The sequence below is a fragment of the Carettochelys insculpta genome, chromosome 15 (genome assembly GCF_033958435.1).
Source record: "Carettochelys insculpta isolate YL-2023 chromosome 15, ASM3395843v1, whole genome shotgun sequence".
Taxonomy (NCBI): Eukaryota; Metazoa; Chordata; order Testudines; family Carettochelyidae; genus Carettochelys; species Carettochelys insculpta.
The window spans coordinates 17,682,603-17,701,810 of NC_134151.1; the positions used below are offsets into that span (position 1 = coordinate 17,682,603).

The 19,208-nt window shown below is 40.1% G+C and overlaps 1 protein-coding gene across 5 annotated transcripts in view; it reads left to right on the plus strand.

The window, feature by feature from the left end:
• Positions 1-285: 285 nt before the first annotated feature.
• The window catches only part of CPEB4 (cytoplasmic polyadenylation element binding protein 4), a 70,687-nt gene continuing 51,764 nt past the window's right edge, over positions 286-19,208 (plus strand). For 2 of the 5 annotated variants that reach the window (XM_075009270.1, XM_075009273.1), the window contains exons 1-3: positions 286-733; positions 1,100-3,094; positions 16,872-16,953. In XM_075009270.1, coding sequence (XP_074865371.1) covers positions 1,970-3,094; positions 16,872-16,953 — 1,207 coding nt within the window. In that variant the 5' untranslated portion in view covers positions 286-733; positions 1,100-1,969. The remainder of the gene's footprint in view (positions 734-1,099; positions 3,095-16,871; positions 16,954-19,208) is intronic. The other 3 variants (XM_075009271.1, XM_075009272.1, XM_075009274.1) reach the window with 3 other exon arrangements.

A 19,208-nucleotide genomic window follows, 5' to 3' on the forward strand; every position in this document is an offset into this window, starting at 1 on the left:
CCAAGATGGCCGTCGCGCTTGGAGCTGGCGGATGCTTGCCCCCATCCAAGATGGCTCCTAAGCAGGGAAGAATGCCCGTCACAAAGATGGCTGTCGGAGTGGCACTTTGGTGCCCCTACCAAAAATGGGCGTCGCCGCTCCCTGCAGCTTATGGCGGTCGCCAGGAAGAGGGTTGTGAAGCAGGCGGGGGCGCGGCCTCCGGCTGAGGCGACGCAAGGGAGGCGGGACAGGAGGTGTGTCCTTCCCTCAAACCGGAAGTGCCGCGCTGCCTCCCTCCAGCTGGTTGTCATTTCGCTCGGCGGCTCTGTCCTGAGGAGACTGGGCTCGGCGGCGGCCGGGCGGGGAGGGAGGTACCGGCTGCGGCAGCGGGCAGGAGGTGGCCGGGGAGCAAGAGACTCCGTAATATCTACAGTCGCCGATTACTGAAACGCTTCCCGACTCTTCGGAGCCGGTCTCGCGCCCCCGCCCCCCGCGATAATCGATTCTTTTACATGAGGGGTAAGGGCGATCGCCAGCAGCTGCGAGGACGCTTCGGAGTCGCCGCCGTAGGACCCCACCCCCGGGTGACTCCAGCGGTCTCCCTTCCCTGCTGCACTAATCGATCGTGACCCTGTCCCGTAATCTGCGGGCGATTTGGGAGAGCCGGTTAAACACCTTCCATGGGGGAGAGAGGAGCCCAGCCCCCCGCCGCCTGCACCATCCCCTCCCCGCTGGAGGCGGCTGCTCTCCTGAGGTAAAATCCCTCCTGCCTTCCCGGACGCTAGGACTCCTGGGGGGTGGGGGTGGGAGTGGGAGAAGAAGAGGGTACCCCATAGAGAAGAGGGGCCTGGCGAGCTCAGCCTGCCTGCGCCAGCCTCTTGTCCCTTGCCCAGTCCCTGGGGTAAAATCCACCCTCCCTGGCAGACAAGGGCTCCCTCAGCTGAAGGGAGCCTACCTAGCTCAGTAAAAGGGGGCGAGCCCAGTAACAGAAACCACCCTTCCAGAAGCAGCAGCAAGACACCTCCCTCCTCCTGCACAAGTCATTGCCTGCTCTCCCCCCTCCCCCTTTCCCCAATGCTAAATGCAGATTTCTAAAATGAAACTCTTCTTCTTCGGACAGCCAGGACTCCTTTGAAGGACACACAAATATTGGATCATAAATAGGAGGGGAGCCTGGCGAGCTCAGAAACCCAACCCAACAGGAGCAGCATCAAGAATCCACCCTTCTCCAGCACGGCTTGCTCCCTTCCCATCTCAAGAATATTGACTTTGAGATAAAAAGCTTACCCCTTTAATAAGCCAGGACTCCTCTAAAGGACACACATACAAAATAATATATATTATTAAACACAATAAAGGCTTACTGGGCAGAAGCAGGAAAAGAAAAAACCTGCAGAATTCACTCCTCTAATGAATGCTAAAAAGCTGAGGTAAAATCTTCCCATATCCACAGCAAGGACTTTTTTTGAACAGGAAACAAATATATATTAGATTATATAGAATTTATTAAATTATTCTGGACTTAAATCCTTTTTTTTTCCCCTTCCAAGAGGTGGAGGGACCAGCCGTCATTGTATCTCTTTTCCTCTTAACTCATTTATGGCCGAGTCAAGGCTGCTGAGGAGGAAAAAACAGGCTAGTTAAAATTTCTTTATTCCTATCATCGGAAGATTTTTCTCTTATTGATGAGCATTTCCTTTAGGAAAAGGAAGCAACATATTTTGCTAACCAAAGATTTATTTTTCTTTTCCTTCTAACCAGAGGAAGGAAACAAACATAAATTGACAACACGTTAACTATTTACAGATTTATCTTTGAAAGAACCAGAACTTCGATCCAAATCAGAAATTTCTAAGGCGTGTTTGGAGGAAGAAACTGGACTATCTAGACTGAAACAAGATATTTTCTAGTTCCTTTTTGGAGGAGGAGGAGGAGGAGGGAAACACTAAACATTTTTTTACAGGAGAAAATAAAATTCTAAATATAATAAATGGGGGATTACGGGTTTGGAGTGTTAGTGCAAAACAACACTGGGAATAAGTCAGCTTTTCCAGTGAGATTTCATCCACATCTGCAGCCTCCACACCATCATCAAAATGCAGCCCCCAGCCCTGCTGCTTTTATAAATAATAACACAGCTGCCAATGGCAGTAGTGCTGGGTCAGCTTGGCTCTTTCCTGCTCCAGCTGCCCATAACATTCAGGATGAGATTCTGGGGTCAGAAAAATCTAAAACTCAGCAACAGGAAAAGCAAGAGGCTCTAGAAAAACAGCAGCTTTCCCCTAGTCAAAGTCAGGAAGCAGGCATGCTGCCTGAACCTGAGAAGGCTAAATCTGAGGAAAATCAGGGGGACAATTCTTCAGAGAATGGCAGTGGGAAAGAGAAAATAAGAATAGAATCACCAGTGTTAACAGGATTTGATTATCAAGAAGCTTCAGGGCTAGGTACTTCAACTCAGCCCTTAACATCCACTGCATCTTCTCTGACTGGTTTTAGTAACTGGTCAGCAGCTATAGCTCCTTCTTCTTCTACAATAATCAATGAAGATGCCAGTTTTTTTCACCAGGGAGGGGTCCCTGCTGCCTCAGCTAATAATGGTGCTCTGCTGTTTCAGAATTTTCCACATCATGTCAGCCCTGGCTTTGGAGGTAGCTTTTCCCCTCAGATTGGACCCCTCTCTCAACACCACCCTCATCACCCCCATTTTCAGCATCATCACAATCAGCATCAACAACAGAGGAGATCTCCTGCAAGCCCTCATCCACCTCCATTTACACATAGAAATGCTGCTTTTAATCAACTGCCTCATTTGGCTAATAATCTTAACAAACCACCTTCTCCATGGAGCAGCTACCAAAGCCCATCACCGACACCATCTTCTTCATGGAGCCCCGGTGGCGGTGGATATGGTGGGTGGGGAGGGTCCCAAGGGAGAGACCACCGTAGGGGACTGAATGGCGGGATAACACCCTTGAACTCCATCTCACCGCTGAAGAAGAATTTTGCAAGTAATCATATCCAGTTGCAGAAGTATGCTCGGCCCAGCTCGGCCTTTGCTCCCAAATCTTGGATGGATGATAGTTTGAACAGAGCTGACAACATATTTCCTTTTCAGGTGAGACTCTACTCTGCTAATATGCATGTAAAAATATGGATAATTTTAATTGTTATAGAAACAGTGTGGTTGATTTTTTTTTTTATTTAATATGCTGCAGTTACCAGACTTGTATGGTTGAAACTGAATTTAAATTGAAATAATGTGAACATGTCCAACTTGTAATTCACCCTGTGATATTTAGTCTTCATGATCTCTGAGCTGTGAATCATGTATTTTTTTTCAATAGCGCTTGTCAGATAAATTTCTATTTATAGCCCAGTGGGACAGATATTAAGGTTCAGTTCCATCATGGTAATTAACATTGCATGCAGTAAACAATAATGAACACATGTTTTTTCTTTTTAAAAATATAACCTTTATAAAAAGGATTAAAAATTAAGTTTTGCTGACTTTAACACTTAAAAATTTGAAATACTTGGAAATATTGCACTATATGTGGAGAACATGCATTCAGTAATTCTTAAATCTTGTTCACTGCGTTGTGTTGTAAAATAGTCATGGATTTGTATGATGTGACTTAAATGTTTCCATAGTTTTTTTTTCTGTATAATTGAAACTGCTAATCTGACCTTTTTCTTTGCGTAACCATTTTTTCCCACCAGCAATGGTAACAAATATTGGTTATACGATATTAATTTTTTACTAAAAATAGATCTGGGCGAATTTCAGTTGTTGGCCTACACTGTGCTACACCTCGTACTGTCAGGAGGCAGATTGTCCGACACTTCAGATTTATAGGAAACATATCTAGTTTGTGAAGGTTAAAGTTAGCTAGCTGATAGTGATCCAGATATACAACCAACATTTCAACAGTAATAGTAATAGTTGTCTGACCACAGATGTAGGTTGGTAGCTTTCATATGCTTGAAAAAGAACTCCATAGGGTGGATCCAAAACACAAGATATTTTTAATGTCTAGTGGCTTATTTTTCAGGATCTTCAAACAAGGGCAAAAGTAAAGATTGCGAAATAATTGCAGCATCTCTGGCCATGGTGTAAGAATCAGGATGACCTACTTTTAATTTGGGAATGAAAGATCAATAGATTAGACGAACCTCAGAACATTTATCATATTAACAACAATCCCAAAGAAATCTAGATATATTTTATAGTGACCCTGTAGAACCATTGCAGTTCCATTTGGTAAATTAATATTTGGTTTACAGGACCTAATCAGCCTTTTGAAAACAGAGCAGCAGCTCTTTTCATTTGGAATTTCTTTTTACTCAGAACTGCTGGTAATTCAAACGTCAGGTGGAGTCTGGATTATCTTGAAATGCATAGCAATAATTGATCTTAATTTTAAGAGTGGGAAATATTACAAAGAACTGGTGTCCAATGTACCAAATTTATATACTGAGGGCATTAGTAATGGTTGGTCTTTTTTCAACTTCATTGCAGCAAGACTTGGCTCCCTGTTGAATTTATTTTGTATCTTGACACGGAGCTCATGTACAGAGTGACAGAATGAGCTCAAGTGTATCCTTGGTGCTGCATTTAAGGCCCAAATGTGTATATATGTTGATATAAAATGTGCTCCTTTTGGTATCAAGGAAATTAACAAAGCTAAACAATTCCCAAATGTGGCTTTTGTATTATGTTCTATATCTCAAATACATCTGATATTTTATCATTGTTAAATATCATTCTACATAACATACTGGTGTCTGTTTACATAAACAATAAGATGAAGGTATACATATCAAGACCACGTCTGACACTTCTTCATGCCAGGAAAAAGAAAGTGATAGAAGGAAATGTTTTCCTGTCTGTAACTATCATTTATTTTCCATGGTGAACAAGAAAAGGGCAGGGCAGCAAAATAGGACTCCAGCGCTGCAGATCCAGAAAAGATGTTGCTGATTTTCCCTACCATTTTGGGCTGTTGCTTTTTCTAACTGTTGTGATGTGAAATCTTTAATATCTTTGGGATTGTTTTAAAAAGTGACTTCAGTTTTGAGAACAGTGGAAAAATATGTAATAGTTGCCCATATGGGTTGTTTTGCTGGAGGGTTCAGATTGTATTCTTGACTCAAATCATGAGGATTTTTGGCTTACGATGGAATATGCGAATATAGTTGTATGTATATTAACTGTTTTTGAGGAGGAAAGCGTGTTTTGCCTGCGACTTTCATTACTGGACTCTTCTTACAATCCATATGCAGTTAAGTGCTGAAAGCTACCTTTGCTGCTGCAACAGAATCTGGATATTTGATAAACTATCTATTCCTGGTTCCCCCTTTCTTTTAACTTTTAGTTTCATATTTAAATATGAGTGTTGCCCTCATATTATCAGAATTATTTTATTTAGAATGCAAGAATATGGAAGAACAAACATGAACTTTTGAGAATATGATTTTTTTTCTTTTTTAAAGAAAAGAGATCTTTACTCAAAGTTTTAGTGAAATATAGCACTATATCTTGAAGCTTATCTTGTGGCAGAGATCCTATGGCAGCCATACCTAAATGCTTGTCTTTTATTGGCGAGTTTTACATATATTCGTGTAACTTATGTGAACCATTATTGATTTTAATTGTTTCTGCCTCATGACTGTTAATGATTTGCCATGATACAAAAATAACTAATTTTTGTAGGTAAAAATAAGGATGATTTTCTGTGTTGATTTGATTGCTATTTTTATAAGGGTGAATGTAGCTGTTCCAGTATTGTGGTGGGCATGTACAAATTGCTTTGCTGTTGTGATGCTTGGTAGCTCTATAGTACTGTTTTTCTGAGTATTTCACAGTCTAAGAAAATCACGTAGCAGAGCAGACAAGATCTTGTTCTTACAGTTGGAGAATCCAAGGCACAGGAGGTTAAGTGACTTGCCCAAAGTCAAGCAAGTCACTGTTAGAGTAGTAAATAACACCTAGGTTTTTTTTTGTTAAGTCTCCATCTTGATATTTTACCACTATATGAAGCTTTCATTAGCTAATTTCTTATTTGTTTTAGCTTTTCAGAATTAGACTTCTTACAGATCTTTTCCAAAAGAGCAGCGCCGCTGTTTGTCATCCTTTTTGGATCTCTAATTCAAAGAGTTGCTAGCTTTTGAAATAATAAACTGAACCCTTGAAAAGAGAAATTGTAGGTTCTTAATTATTGTATGTTTCCCTGGTCATGTGAACAAATGGATGAGTGGACCTGTTATGTAACAAGTGGGATTTTTGAAAAACAGTTTGTCCCCATTTTCTTCCCCATGACACTGAAAGTCTAGCAGCTCCACAGGACTGTGAATTGTCAGTATTTGAGCAGCAGTGCAGCATTGTCCTCAGGATCGTGCAGGCTTTCCTCTTGCTACATATTTGCACTTTTTAAATGACTGAAACACACTGTTTGTTATGCAATATCTAACTTTTGCTTTGATAGGCATTTCCAGGTTTCAAGCTCTCATCTTAAAACATGTGAGGATATTTGTAGAATCAATCCTTGAAGACATTAACAAGTTGAGCAACAGTGCTCAGCTTTCTGTACCCCAAAAAAAAAAAAGTTCAGACAAATTTCTTCATAGTTTCTTAGGCTGAGACATGAAAACAAAATTCAAATAACCCATTTCATAGAATTTTGCACTTGCGGTCAGTTTACAAAGCATTTTAGAAGTAAAAATATTCTTGGATAATGCATTTGCCAATCTTTCATTATAAAAGAATCTTGCTAACGATCTTTACTTTGCTCACTTCCTGATTTTAATTTTTATTTTCTTATTGTTCTGGAGGAGCCTCTTGATAGAATGAGAGCTGGATGCATAAAATGATGCAGCTACCTGTTTTGTTGAAAAGGTTTACTTGTATCAGTAGGTTTAATCCATAAAGCTTTGTTATCATTTTAGATTAGAATATGTATTAGGGATTTTAAGTTCCGGTTCACCCATTTTCTAAAACTATATTCGCTGTATAGTAACTGATGTTTTATGATATTCCCCCAATTGATTTAGCTATTGGTCTGTGGAATTAAAAGCTCTAGAGTGTGGTATGGCATGCACAATTTAAGTACTGTGGAAGTTAATGTTTTCTTGTTTTGTAAATTCATTACTGACATTTGTACTCAAACTTTTAACCTCCTGCATGTTTCTGATCCTCGAGAATTTTTTCAAGAGTGCCTTTGTTAGTAAGTTATTTGAATTATGTTTGCTAAGATTAAAATATGGAATCTGATTAAGCATTTTGCTTTGAAAATTAATTGCATACACAGCAGGGCACCATAGAACAGACAATACGGGTTAGTGCACAGTAGACACATACAGAGGTTTACCTGCAGCAGAAGTGGAGTTAAGCATGTTGTTTGAAATTGATAGACAGGACTGTGACTAGCCTTAATATTTAAAAAACTTTGATGGAGCATAAGAGCTTTCATAGGATTGAGCACTTTTGGTTCACTTGAATTTGCCAGCTTTCATCTTACTCTTCCTGGTGAAGCTAAAAAAATGATCAGAGCAGCACACAGCAATATCCGTTCAGGAAAAACCTGTTTATTCAGTGCCTTGTTAATTCAGCAGTTACTGGATTAGAAGTTGGAAGACACCATTTACAGGGAGAGTGTGGTATACATAGCAGCTGAGTTAAGCTAAATCATTCTACTTAAGAAAGAAATAAAATCTGGAATTCATGTCCAATGCCTAAAGCTACCAAGAGCCTTGACTAGGTCTTGCCTACTCTTCCATGAAGATCAACCTGGTCAGGGTTGACATTCCAGAGTTTGATTTTGCGTGTTTGGTAAAGATGTGCGAAATCGATCTGTCTGGGGTCAGCAGTCAACCTCTGTACTGCTTGCTATTATGAGGAGTAAGGAAGGTCGACAGGAGCTTCCTTAGTAAAGACAGTCTCACAAGTTGATTTCCGATACGTCAGTCTTGTCTCCTCAGTTGCTGTAGCTAGAGTTGAATATCTGAAATCAATTTTCAGATGTAGTGTAGAACTGGGCTAAGTGTTACGGACTCCCAGATATAGAGTTACTGGAAACTATAGAGGCAAACAAAGAAATAAAGACGAATGATTTCACAGCTACGACACCAGTTTTTTTTAAAATGGGAATTGGGAGTTTTCAGAAAGCTTCAAACTTCCAAAGCACATACAATGGGTAGGAATTAGAGTTGATCTTTCCTTAACTGTAGTATATAGCAGTTCTGAAAAGGAAGGCTCTCCAAAGGAATCAACAATGTATGTTGAATACAACTGAAACACCGGTTGTAAAGTATGGTACGTGCAACTATGCTTGCACCATAAATACTGCTTAATCATCTTCACTAAGTTGCTTAAATCACCAGTTTACAAGTTTGCATCATTATAGATACCTGACTCTTCAAACAATTTATATTTTGTAATATTAGGTACTGCCTTTGCTACAAGCAAGTTGTCCACACCCAGGCAGGCTTTGATTTTTATACTGTTTTGGCTTTCATAGCATTGGCACACTATGGTTTGCAATTGCCTCATCTTGGGAAGCATTGAATAGAAGTCTCAGTTTCTGGAGTCTTAATTGGTCAGGTGATACTGATGGCACGGCTACAGGTTGCATAGAGTTTTGTGTGCAGTTTGGTGGTTAAATCCCTATCAACCATCTGTGAAGATCAGGAGAATTTAGATCTTAGGTTTTTGGTTCACGTCCATGCTGAACATTCTGTTCCACAACGTGAAGTTTTCTTGTTCAATTTCTAGTGTGTATAATATCACAATATGTAATATCCATAATTTATCTTAAGTGTTTTTATTCTGGAATTGGATGGATGTTATGAAATCTAAATTGTATGATGTAATTTTTTCCTATTTATAAGCATCTCCAGACTTGTCCCTTGTATATGGTGAATTGGGATGACTGCTTCAGGCACCGCGTTTTAGGGGCCTTGCACTTCAGAGTGCAGATGACACAAGGCCAGCCTGGGGGGGCATGGTGTTAGGTTACAGGGGGCTGGGTCAGGTTGGAGGGAATGGGAGTTATGTGGGTAGGGAGGTCAGGCCCACACTCACTAGGGGGAAGTGTGCATTGTATTTTTTTTTTCTTTCTCAGCATGACAGAGCTTGAGTTCAATCTCCAGCAGGAATGACCCCAGCCCTCCCTGCTGGCTCCCAGTGTTGCCTACTGCTGCACCAGCTGCTGATGTATTAGTGCTGCCAGAGCATGCCTATGCTAAGCTGACCCCCTCCTTTGGCCTTCTGCTCAGCCCCCCTCCCTTTTCTTGTACCCTGCAGCACAGGGGGGCCCCCCTCTCCTAGCGCAGGTGCAATCTTGTGACTCCATCATCCCTCAACCATCAGCACTGGTGTATCCTGCCCACACCAGATGTCACTTATATTTAAAAAAAAATGTGAAGGATGGCCGGTACAGGCTGATTTGTCCTAGACCCTGCACTCTCCTTTTTAAACTGTGTTTTTACATAGTACCTGTCAGCCACAGATCTCAAAGTACTTAAAATATCCTTTAAGGGTAGATGCAGGGACAACGTGGCTCAGAGGCTGTGACCTTGCTCAAATTCACAAGAATTGATGGCATAAATGAGACTAGAATCCTGGAGTTTATCTTTCAGCGCTTAACCACTAGATCACATTGTCATGGTTACTGTAAGTATTTTGAAATTATTTCTAGGCAGCAAGAAGGAAACAGGCCTGCAACTCCTATTTCCTTCAGAGTGATCTGGTCAGACTTCTGCATACTGTTTGCTTCTATAGGATATCAGCTCTATATTATTTGGGTGTGGCCTGCTAAATATTACATTTATATAGTTGGTCTAAGCAATGCTGTTTTTATACAAATTCCAATATTTCTTACAGCATGCGACTGTTAATATCTTAAAAACAGTATCTTGTATTAGGTCTATAATTTGAATCTCCGTAGGACCTTGTTTCTCCAAGTCTATTTTTGCCAAACGTAAATGTGCTTGCCCTTTGAGGCCTCTTACAAAGCAAATTTCCAGGAACTCTGATACATACTCTTGAAATGTAAAGGTACTCTTGTGATCAACTTAAGTGAATGATATCAGTTACACACAAATTTATTTTGTTACTGCTGTAGAGACATTTTAGTTTAATTTGGGTTGTCATTATCAAGGTATCCTTTTATTCTCATTCATACATTTATTGTGCATAGATCACCAATGTTACTCCTTGGGGACCACTGCCAATGTCACTCAGTGAAGGGCCCTTTAGAAATCAGCATCACGCTGTGTGATGAATCCACTTCCCCTCTGTATGCTTGAAAGAACTGGACTTGCTTTTGCTGAGTACTGTATAGTTAAATTCATATGATACACAAACTGACTTGTGTCTGAAAAGGCCAGCTTTTGCCCATGTACGGTTACCAAGTTAAAACTCAAGAGCTTAATATTTACATGTTACAATATTTGAATGTGTAGCCATACATCTCTTCTGTGAGATGGCCACCAATGCTAGTGTCAATTGTTATTTGCAGATAAACCACATCTTGCTTTTTATTTTGGTGATGAAATGTTGATCACCGGATGAACTTTTAGAACTCTGCATTGAACAAAACTAATGCTATTTTAAGTAATTTAGGGTCAAATATCTTAGATTAATAGAGGAAATTCTGCAAAAAATAAGATATGCTCATGGTGTTTGTCTTCTGGACCTTATATTACTATGATACTTTGCCTGTCAAATTGTTCATGGATCTCTTTGCACAATGAACCAAATTGGCTCACTTAAATAGTGTGCAACCTCCATGAAAGTGATGAGGGCTCAGGCCTGTGCAGATTTATATTTGTGGTCAGTAATCTGGAAGCCCTACGACAGCTGTTCTTTTTGGAATAGGCACTATTTGGAGTTGAGTGAACAAAGTACTCGGATTCACCCAGTAGTTTCAAAAAGTAAGTAGAATAATTGCTCTATCCACTTCATTGATAGATTTGCTTTTCTGGTTTCATGCCTTGCTGCTGCCATCTGAGTTCAAGGCACTATGGGTATTTTTCAAGCTGTCCTACCCACTGTAAATAATACATAATACAGGATGGACAAAATACTAAGTAGTTTACAGACTGGTGAATGACATGCTGCATTTTGGATGTCTTGCAGATGATGGAGAAGCCCTGGTGAAAGGGAATTGCAATGACATAGTACTCGGGAAACATGGGCTGCTGTTGTGAGGATGTTACGGTATAAATAAGGGCATAGTCCACTTAAATTCTGTAACTGAAAAATAGCATCAGCTGTCATATGAAATAAAATACTGGGCTTGCCAGCATAGTTATTGAGCAATTTAAAAAGATAACTAGAGTAGACTCTTGGTCTAGCTTATATTCTTACCTCTGGTATGTCTACGTTATGTCAGGGATGGATGGTGCAGCAGTTGATCCACTGTCCATTGATTATCATGTCTGCATAGATGCAGTAAAGTTGATCTCTGAGCATTCTCCCATCGATGCTGGTACTCCATCAAAACAAGAATAGCCAGCGTGGATGAGAGAGCTGCTCCCACTGACCATAACACATACATGATGCCATGGTGGGTTGACGACACCATGTATTGTAGACTATTGATAAGTGTTGCTTTGCGGAAAGGATATGATGCTAAGATTCATATTAACCTTGTTTATGGCCTTTTAATGATTGCTCTCAATAAGCAGGGACACTGCAGCATAAACTTTTTCTAACTTGCCAGCGGCAAGACTTGTGGTTTCCCAGGATTGAGGCTTTGGTAACTTAGTGCCTCCAGCTGACTAGGCTATTAGGTATCTCCTCAGGCTTGAAGAGGAAAACATGTTTATCAGTTATATATTGATAATGAACTAGATTGTTCAGAAATCTCATCAAGGCATATAACTGAGTATGGAGGGTTTGGGCCTCCTGGAATTCATCATTTCATATTACTCAGTGTCTTGCATCATCTAGGTATGATCGGAACAATTGACTAGAATGTGGAGAGGACGAAGCTCTGAATGATTTAGAATGGTCTGTCTCTGTAGATTGTGAACGATCACTTAATCGTGGCTACCAGTGAGAACACAGACACACAACTTTATTTGATAATACAGATGAGCAAGGCTTAGAACTGTAGGTAGGGCAACTTGAAAAGCTAAACTGACAAGACATTGAAATCCTTGTAAGAAATTCATGTATCATAAAGGGAGACAGTAAAGGGGGCATATAATTAAAAATGGAACAGGGAGAAAGTGAGTGGACACAGGGAAAATTTCCATTAAAGAACTAATTGTTCCTTTGAGGGAATTTCCATTTTTTTTTCCATCTTTCTTCACACATATATGTTCAAATATTGCTTTTGTTTTGAATGCCAACCACTTCACTTCTTTTACACTCAGTCGGATGAATGCAATTTCCTTTCCATGACATTCACTAATATAACTTAATCTCAGCACAACACTAAAAATTTAGTGGGGAGAAGTTATTTTGGGATTGATCCCACAGCTTGTTGGCAGCATAGCATGCAAAATAACATACAGGGGCTGTTTGGCAGTATTTTTCACATCAAATGTTAGATCACTGAGATGTCATTGACAGACTGGCAGCTGAAGGGTCTGCAAGGCTTTGGAGATTCCATGCTCCCGCTGTTGTGACCTAGGAGGAGTGGCAAATGTACATAAGCAGCTGGAAATGCCAACTTGAATATTGGTAAGGCTGAATTCCAGATTTATTGCTAAAGAGAGATTCAAAACACAAAAGAAGGTACAAAACAGAAAGAAATACATACTGAGCCGTGTTGAGAGATAGGAAAGTGCTATAGTATCCATCAAAACCAGTTGTGGATGGAAGCAATGCAGAGTCTTTGAAAAATTAGAGCTTAATGTCAGACATTATTCATTTCTGACTTGCATGGATTATACCTATTCCCATTAAAGTCAATTAAAATAAGTCACACCTTTGTACCCATGTACATTATTCAAATTTATCTCCTTGAAGCTTTTAAGCTTGTCTACACTTACAGTACTACATTGGCGCAAACTGCACCAGTCTAGCTGCTTTACTGTAGCGCTTAGTGAAGAAGTATCTGTGCTGAAAGGAAAGCTGTTTCTGTCGATCCACATCCCCGAGAGGGAGAAGGGATGTGAGAAGCCCTCTTGTTGACATGGGGCTGTCTGCACCAGGAGTTAAGCTGATATAACTGTTTAACTCAGGTATGGATTTTCTGCACCTCTGATGTTATACCAACATAAACTTGTAGTGTAGACCCTGGGTATAGACTTAATAGAATTATAACTAGACTTTGAAATAGATAGTAACTAGGTGTCAATATTATCAAATCAAGAAACAGAAGCAGTGAGAGGAAAAAAACAAGTAGAAGAATAAATGTGAAGCTATAGGAAAAGAAACCAAATGTTCTTACATCAGTGTTTTTGGTAGATGTGTGTGCTCTTTTGTAATACACATTAGAGAGAAATTAACTCCATGGAAAGCCGCAGAGACACAGGAAATTATTTTTTGGCCATATTAGCATATTAAATGTTTGTCCTGTTAGTGACTACATCTACAGATAACTAAGGATCATTTGAGTGCCACTGGAGGGGAGTACTTGAACTACTCTGTCAGCAACATACAAGATTACGGGTTTTTTTTCTGTTTGTGTTTTTTTTAAGAGGGAAATAAAAAGTAAACTCAAATACAATTACTATAGGAAGGTGACTTCCTAAATAGGAATTAGGCCAGGACAACAGAGCCAACCACTGCTAGTCTAAAATGCCACAGAGTATTCCATAATCACAAATGGCCATGACCAGTTTCCCATTTAAAGACTGATTCTCTTGTGATACAGTGGCCAGCCAGAATGGCAGCAATATTTCAGTGTCATGGCAAAAGAAAGTAACAGTTACTCACCATATAGCACCAATATATGCAGGATTTTTTTTAACTTCTCCCATCCAAATAAACCGGAATACTGTGGAAATGTGGTTCTGTTAACATACAAAATTTTAGCTTTGCATCCAGATGGTTGCAGGTTTAGTTTCTCTGCTTGTGGGTAATAATTTATATAGCTGTACACAAATTCACTTTTCTTGTTCCCTTATAGGCAGAAACTTTCCACACTTGGTCTTGGTTTGAAGATGGGTCTCTCTTAGAAAATGAACATAATATAACATCTGCAATTAGAAGTGGTCTCCTTTTTGAACACAGAAATTAAATGCCACTTTGGTTAATGTAGTTTAGCAGAATTTTATTTTCCTGTTTCCTTGGTGTGGGATATGGTTGTGGGGAAAATTTGGGGGAGGGGTGGAAGACTAAAATAATTTCATCATGGCACAATCTGCATTGTTCCTGGACTAGTGAACACTTGTAACTTTGAAAGGCTGTACTATTAAAATATGAAAGTTAAAGACAGACACTAAAATCAAGAAACTGAGGACAAAAATGTTTGGTTGCAAACCTCTGTTAATGTAAGATGTTATTTTTTACCTTGGATAACCAAGTAGGTGGCTTTGACTGAAGTGAAGTTTGGTCTTCAGTTGAGCATTGGCTGTTTTAGTCAAGAAAGGGTGATTTATGAAATATGCAGAAGGGTGATGCTGGCTGTAATGAAGGAGAAATCCTTGGTAAATATACTTCAAATGGATTCAGATGGTGGGGTGGTAGAGTATGCAAGTCAGTTTGTCCCCAGAGTTTTAGTCCTTTGTTTTTAAGTATTTGTTTAAAATTGCAAAATTCAGGGTGTAAAGAGTGAAATTTCTATGTACAAAATGTTAAGTTTTTACCAAAATACTAGGCTGTATGGCACCAATATTTTCAGTAAACAGAAATTTGTGACCATCTTCAATTGTACAGATGTTGAAATAACTCATAACTGTATAATACTGGATTAACATACAGTAAACCATCCATTTAATGGACCCTGTGACTTTGGAAGTAATGGATGCTGTCTGCCAGCCCTCCCACCCCCACCCCCGCCCACCCGCCCGCCGCCCAGAAAAAAAATGCTAGAGACTCAGCAGAGCTGGAGCTGGAGAAACAGCTGGGCTGCCAGGGCTGGAGCAGCCACCGCAGTGGCTGGGGCCAGAGGAGGAGCTGAGGGGAGGACTTCAGTGCAGTGCAGGAGCTCTCCTCCATTAGCACTCTGTGCATGGAGCATGTCCATGCCTGGCTGCTGCTGTCTGCAATGGCGCTGAACAGCAGCCATTGTGTCAGAGGCAGCTGCCTACTGGCAGACTGGGGGTGGCCATGCTCTACCTTCGCGTAGGTGGCTCAGAGCCAGGGGCTGGAGGAGCCGCATCTCTGAGAGCTGCAGGAGGTGGAAGGAGCCAAGCCAGCAGTTAGCTCTTCTCTTGGTAATTGGAAGAGGGAGGTGGAGGTGTGAGGGGAAGAATGGGGTAGAAGAGGGGAAGGGAAGGTGGAGGCAGAGGACAGGAGTGAATGATGGGCTGGGAAGGTCAGGGCACCATCATACAGTACAGTAAACTCCCAGTTTAGTGGACTCGGATTCAGCAGACTTTGGGAACAATGGACATCCACCAGCCTTCCGCTGTTCCCGAAGTCCACTGAATTGACCATCCCCTAACAAGAAAATACACAAATGCTGGTGACTCACTGGCGCTACTGCGGCTGGGCCCCCAAGGAGTTGCTGGAGCACCTGCAGGAGCCACGCCATGGTTGGAACCGGCACAGCTGGCACTCCTGTCACAGCTGCAGGACCAGCTGCAGCTGGGGCCATTGTGCCAAGGTGGCTGGGGCTGCCACGCTGCAGCTTCAGGACCCACCGCAGTAGGAGCCGCTGAGGCTGCAGGAGCTGCCATGTACTACTACTACCGGGGTGGGGTGCATACAGGGGTAGAAGGCACTTGTATACATGCCCAACACCCGGTGGGAGGAGCACATGACAGCTCTGGCTGCAGTCTGGGGCTCTAACTGTGGTGGCTTCACCAGCCCAGGCAGCGGCCCAGGACCTGAGGAGTCTCCAGCAGCTCTTATGAGTCACCGGTTTTACAGTATGGGGAGGGCCTGGGGGGCGCGCTATGCGCATACAAGCAAACCCTTGCATTTAACTGACTTTCAGCATTAACAGACACCCCTCCTCCCATTAGTCCACTAAATAGAGGGTTTACTGTATAACCATTGGGATATAACGGACTTTTGGCATTAACAAACACTGTACCCCCCAATTAGTCTGTTAAATGGAGGGTTTCTTGTAAATTGCATCGCAATGCCATAGTTTAAAATGGTAAGTGCTTTCCTTAGCAAGGCTGCTTTCCTGAACTGTGGCCTTAAATTGCAGTTTGTTACATTATTTTAAACAAGATTTATGTGCGTGTGGGTAGTAATAAACTTGGCAAATAAATTTTGTAGTTCAAGCTCCAGACTTCAAGTGGCCACAAAACTCCAGTGGAAGCTAAACTGATGACACTTCTGTGTGTCCTCTGTTTTTTCCATTTTCCAGCCACCTCGAATACATACCTGAACACTCCTATCTTGTACCTTTCTTAAAACAGGCATAAAGAAACCCACATTTTCTTGGTCTGTTAACAATATCAAGTATGATTGGATTTGTATGTCTTGCAAATTGTCAGTATGGTATGATCAGTATAGGTTGTCTCATTCATTAAATATTTTTTTAAAAACACTTACTGCAATGAGGGTTTTTCAGAGTAAAATTGTAGTTTCATTTATTTTCATATGTTTTGTTCATGCTGTAGCTAATACAAAAATGAAGCTTCTAAAGTGAATTTACTGTTAATAAAAGACCAAGAATCCTGTAGTTCTACTTTAAATATAATTTCCCTGTATATGTTTAATTCTCATCCAGTGACGTAGGATGAAGTTCAAGCTTCTGCATATTTGAGGTAGCCTTAGATCGCATTTTGTCTAAACTGGCTTTGTGTTTTATTTACAGGATCGTGCAAGAACTTTTGACATGCATTCACTGGAGAACTCACTTATTGACATAATGAGGGCTGAAAATGATTCACTGAAAGGTATGTTTTAGAAGGAATCTGTTTCCTGCAGTAATTAGGATGATGTGGTTGGGTAGGATACAAAACTTTTATTTTCTTAGAACTACTATGGTATCATTTGCATACTGCCTGCTAGTCAACTAATTTTCCTGCTATATCAAGAGACAAAGGTATCGATGCACATAAGCACTGTGTGTGTGTCTAATGGCTTCTCAAGGACACTAATAAGAAATGGACGCACAAGAAGTTTTTATGTAATCAGTGGCTTGAATTGTGTTAAATGCTTTTAAGCACACAGCATGTAAAAATTCGCAATTTCTGTAATCTTATTCAGATGGGTAAAACATACCTACCTGACCATGTTTCTTTTTCAGCTTCATATGCTCTTCTGTCTTTGCAATAAGTCATCTTTGGCATTTATTTAACTAGCCCAGTATCTGATACAACTACTAAGCTATTTCATCACAACTGTCTCAAGTACTCTTTCCTTAACTATACCAAACACTTGCATAATTGTCAGTTCCTGTTTTGAATTACAAGGTTCTACTGATTCAGTACTGTCTCCAGGGTAAGACTGACCATGCTGGTGCTCTCTTGGGAAGGAGAAATGCTTAAATATATAGGAATAGCATACTTTGTAGGTGAAAGATTTTAAAACAAATGGGTTTTAAGCTTCCCATGAATGTGTTCTGAAAATTGCAATGAAACAGTTCTGTCTTCTGAAAATGCTTTTAAAATACACACAGGTTTTACATTAATATATCGTTTAATAGAAGAAGAACATGCTATAAAACCTTGAGGCTTAGTTCATTTCCAGTCACTGCTAAGCACTAATTTTACAATTTCAGTCTCAGGGTTATAGTTGTCTGACTACTCTTATTTATCTACATCAAGGTTTTTGCTTAGTTTTGTTATTGTCCTTGATGGCACTAAAACAGATTTATGGTAGTCTTGGGGGAAAAAAATTATCCCTAACACCACTATTTGTGTTATTACTGAAAGTCACTTACATTTTAATAGTGCTTCTCATCCAGTACAGTCCCGAAGTACTTAACAGACATACACATGCATCCACTCCCAGGTGATATGCAGCTGAATTACAGCAAATAATTTTCCAACTGAAATTTCAAAGGAGCTCTAGTGAGGCAAAACTCACAATGAGTTTAAAAACAAAATGTGTGGAGAAGGGTACCAGTGCCACTGGGTCTTTAATAAAGGGAGGAAAAAAAGAAAACTTAAGGCTCTTATAAGGTGCTGTTAATTAAAATGTCTTGGGTGTTTTTTCCTTCACGTGCCATCTGATGGCAGTACTCTGTATCACCTTTACTATCATAATGGGGCATTAGTTCAATATGAACGAAAAGTCAAGAGTTCCACTTAATCTGAGCACCTGGGATTTACTTGGAGGACTATGAGGAGGGCCTAACCCAACTTTTATCTGAAGAAATCTGACAAGATCACAGCTCAAGGAGGCATGGCTGGAAACCAAATTAAACTTATCTTGAAAGCTGAGTTTTCTAACAAAATAAGATTGCTATACTGTCATGTCCAACAATTAAGGAGTTTGCACCGTACTGTGATTCATTTCGCTGTTCTGAAAAAGTCCTTTACAGTAAAAAGCCATTTGAAAACCAAAGTGAAAAATGTTCAGAGAATGATGGAATAATTGTCATCAAAGAATAAGGTATATTTCTGATGCATGCAATTCTTGCTTGAGCTTGATAGTTAATTCCCAGTGTACAATCATTTATATTTGGTCTAAAGCTCTCTGTATTGTTGCATAATCAGAACACAGCAATATCAATCAGATATTGTTCTGAGAAATTTTCTACTGTATTTTTGTTAGGTGCTTCATTCTGAGTTGACACGTCACTCTAAACTATACTATTCTTTTTTGACGTTTTAAGATTAATAGCCCATAAAATATACTTGTGCTGACAATGCTTCCATTTTAAATTTCTTTCTGTAAGTGCTTCATTTTAAAGCTGTATTTCCTGGGCTATGTTTTAAAGTTATTACATGAAACTTGTGATACATAAATACCTGTTCTCTGCTATTATAGCTTAGCAGGCTTGTGCAGTGGTTTATTTACTGTAGTATTTTAAGGAATGTGCCTTTTAAAAAAGAATGAGTGTGAATAATATTTAAAAAATAGCAGATGGTAAGAAGAATCTTAAAATATGACTTATGGTTGTCATTTTATAGTCTTGCTATCATTTTAAAATATGTGCAGTAGTTAATGTACAGTGATCCATAAAAACAGTGACTTTGTTTGG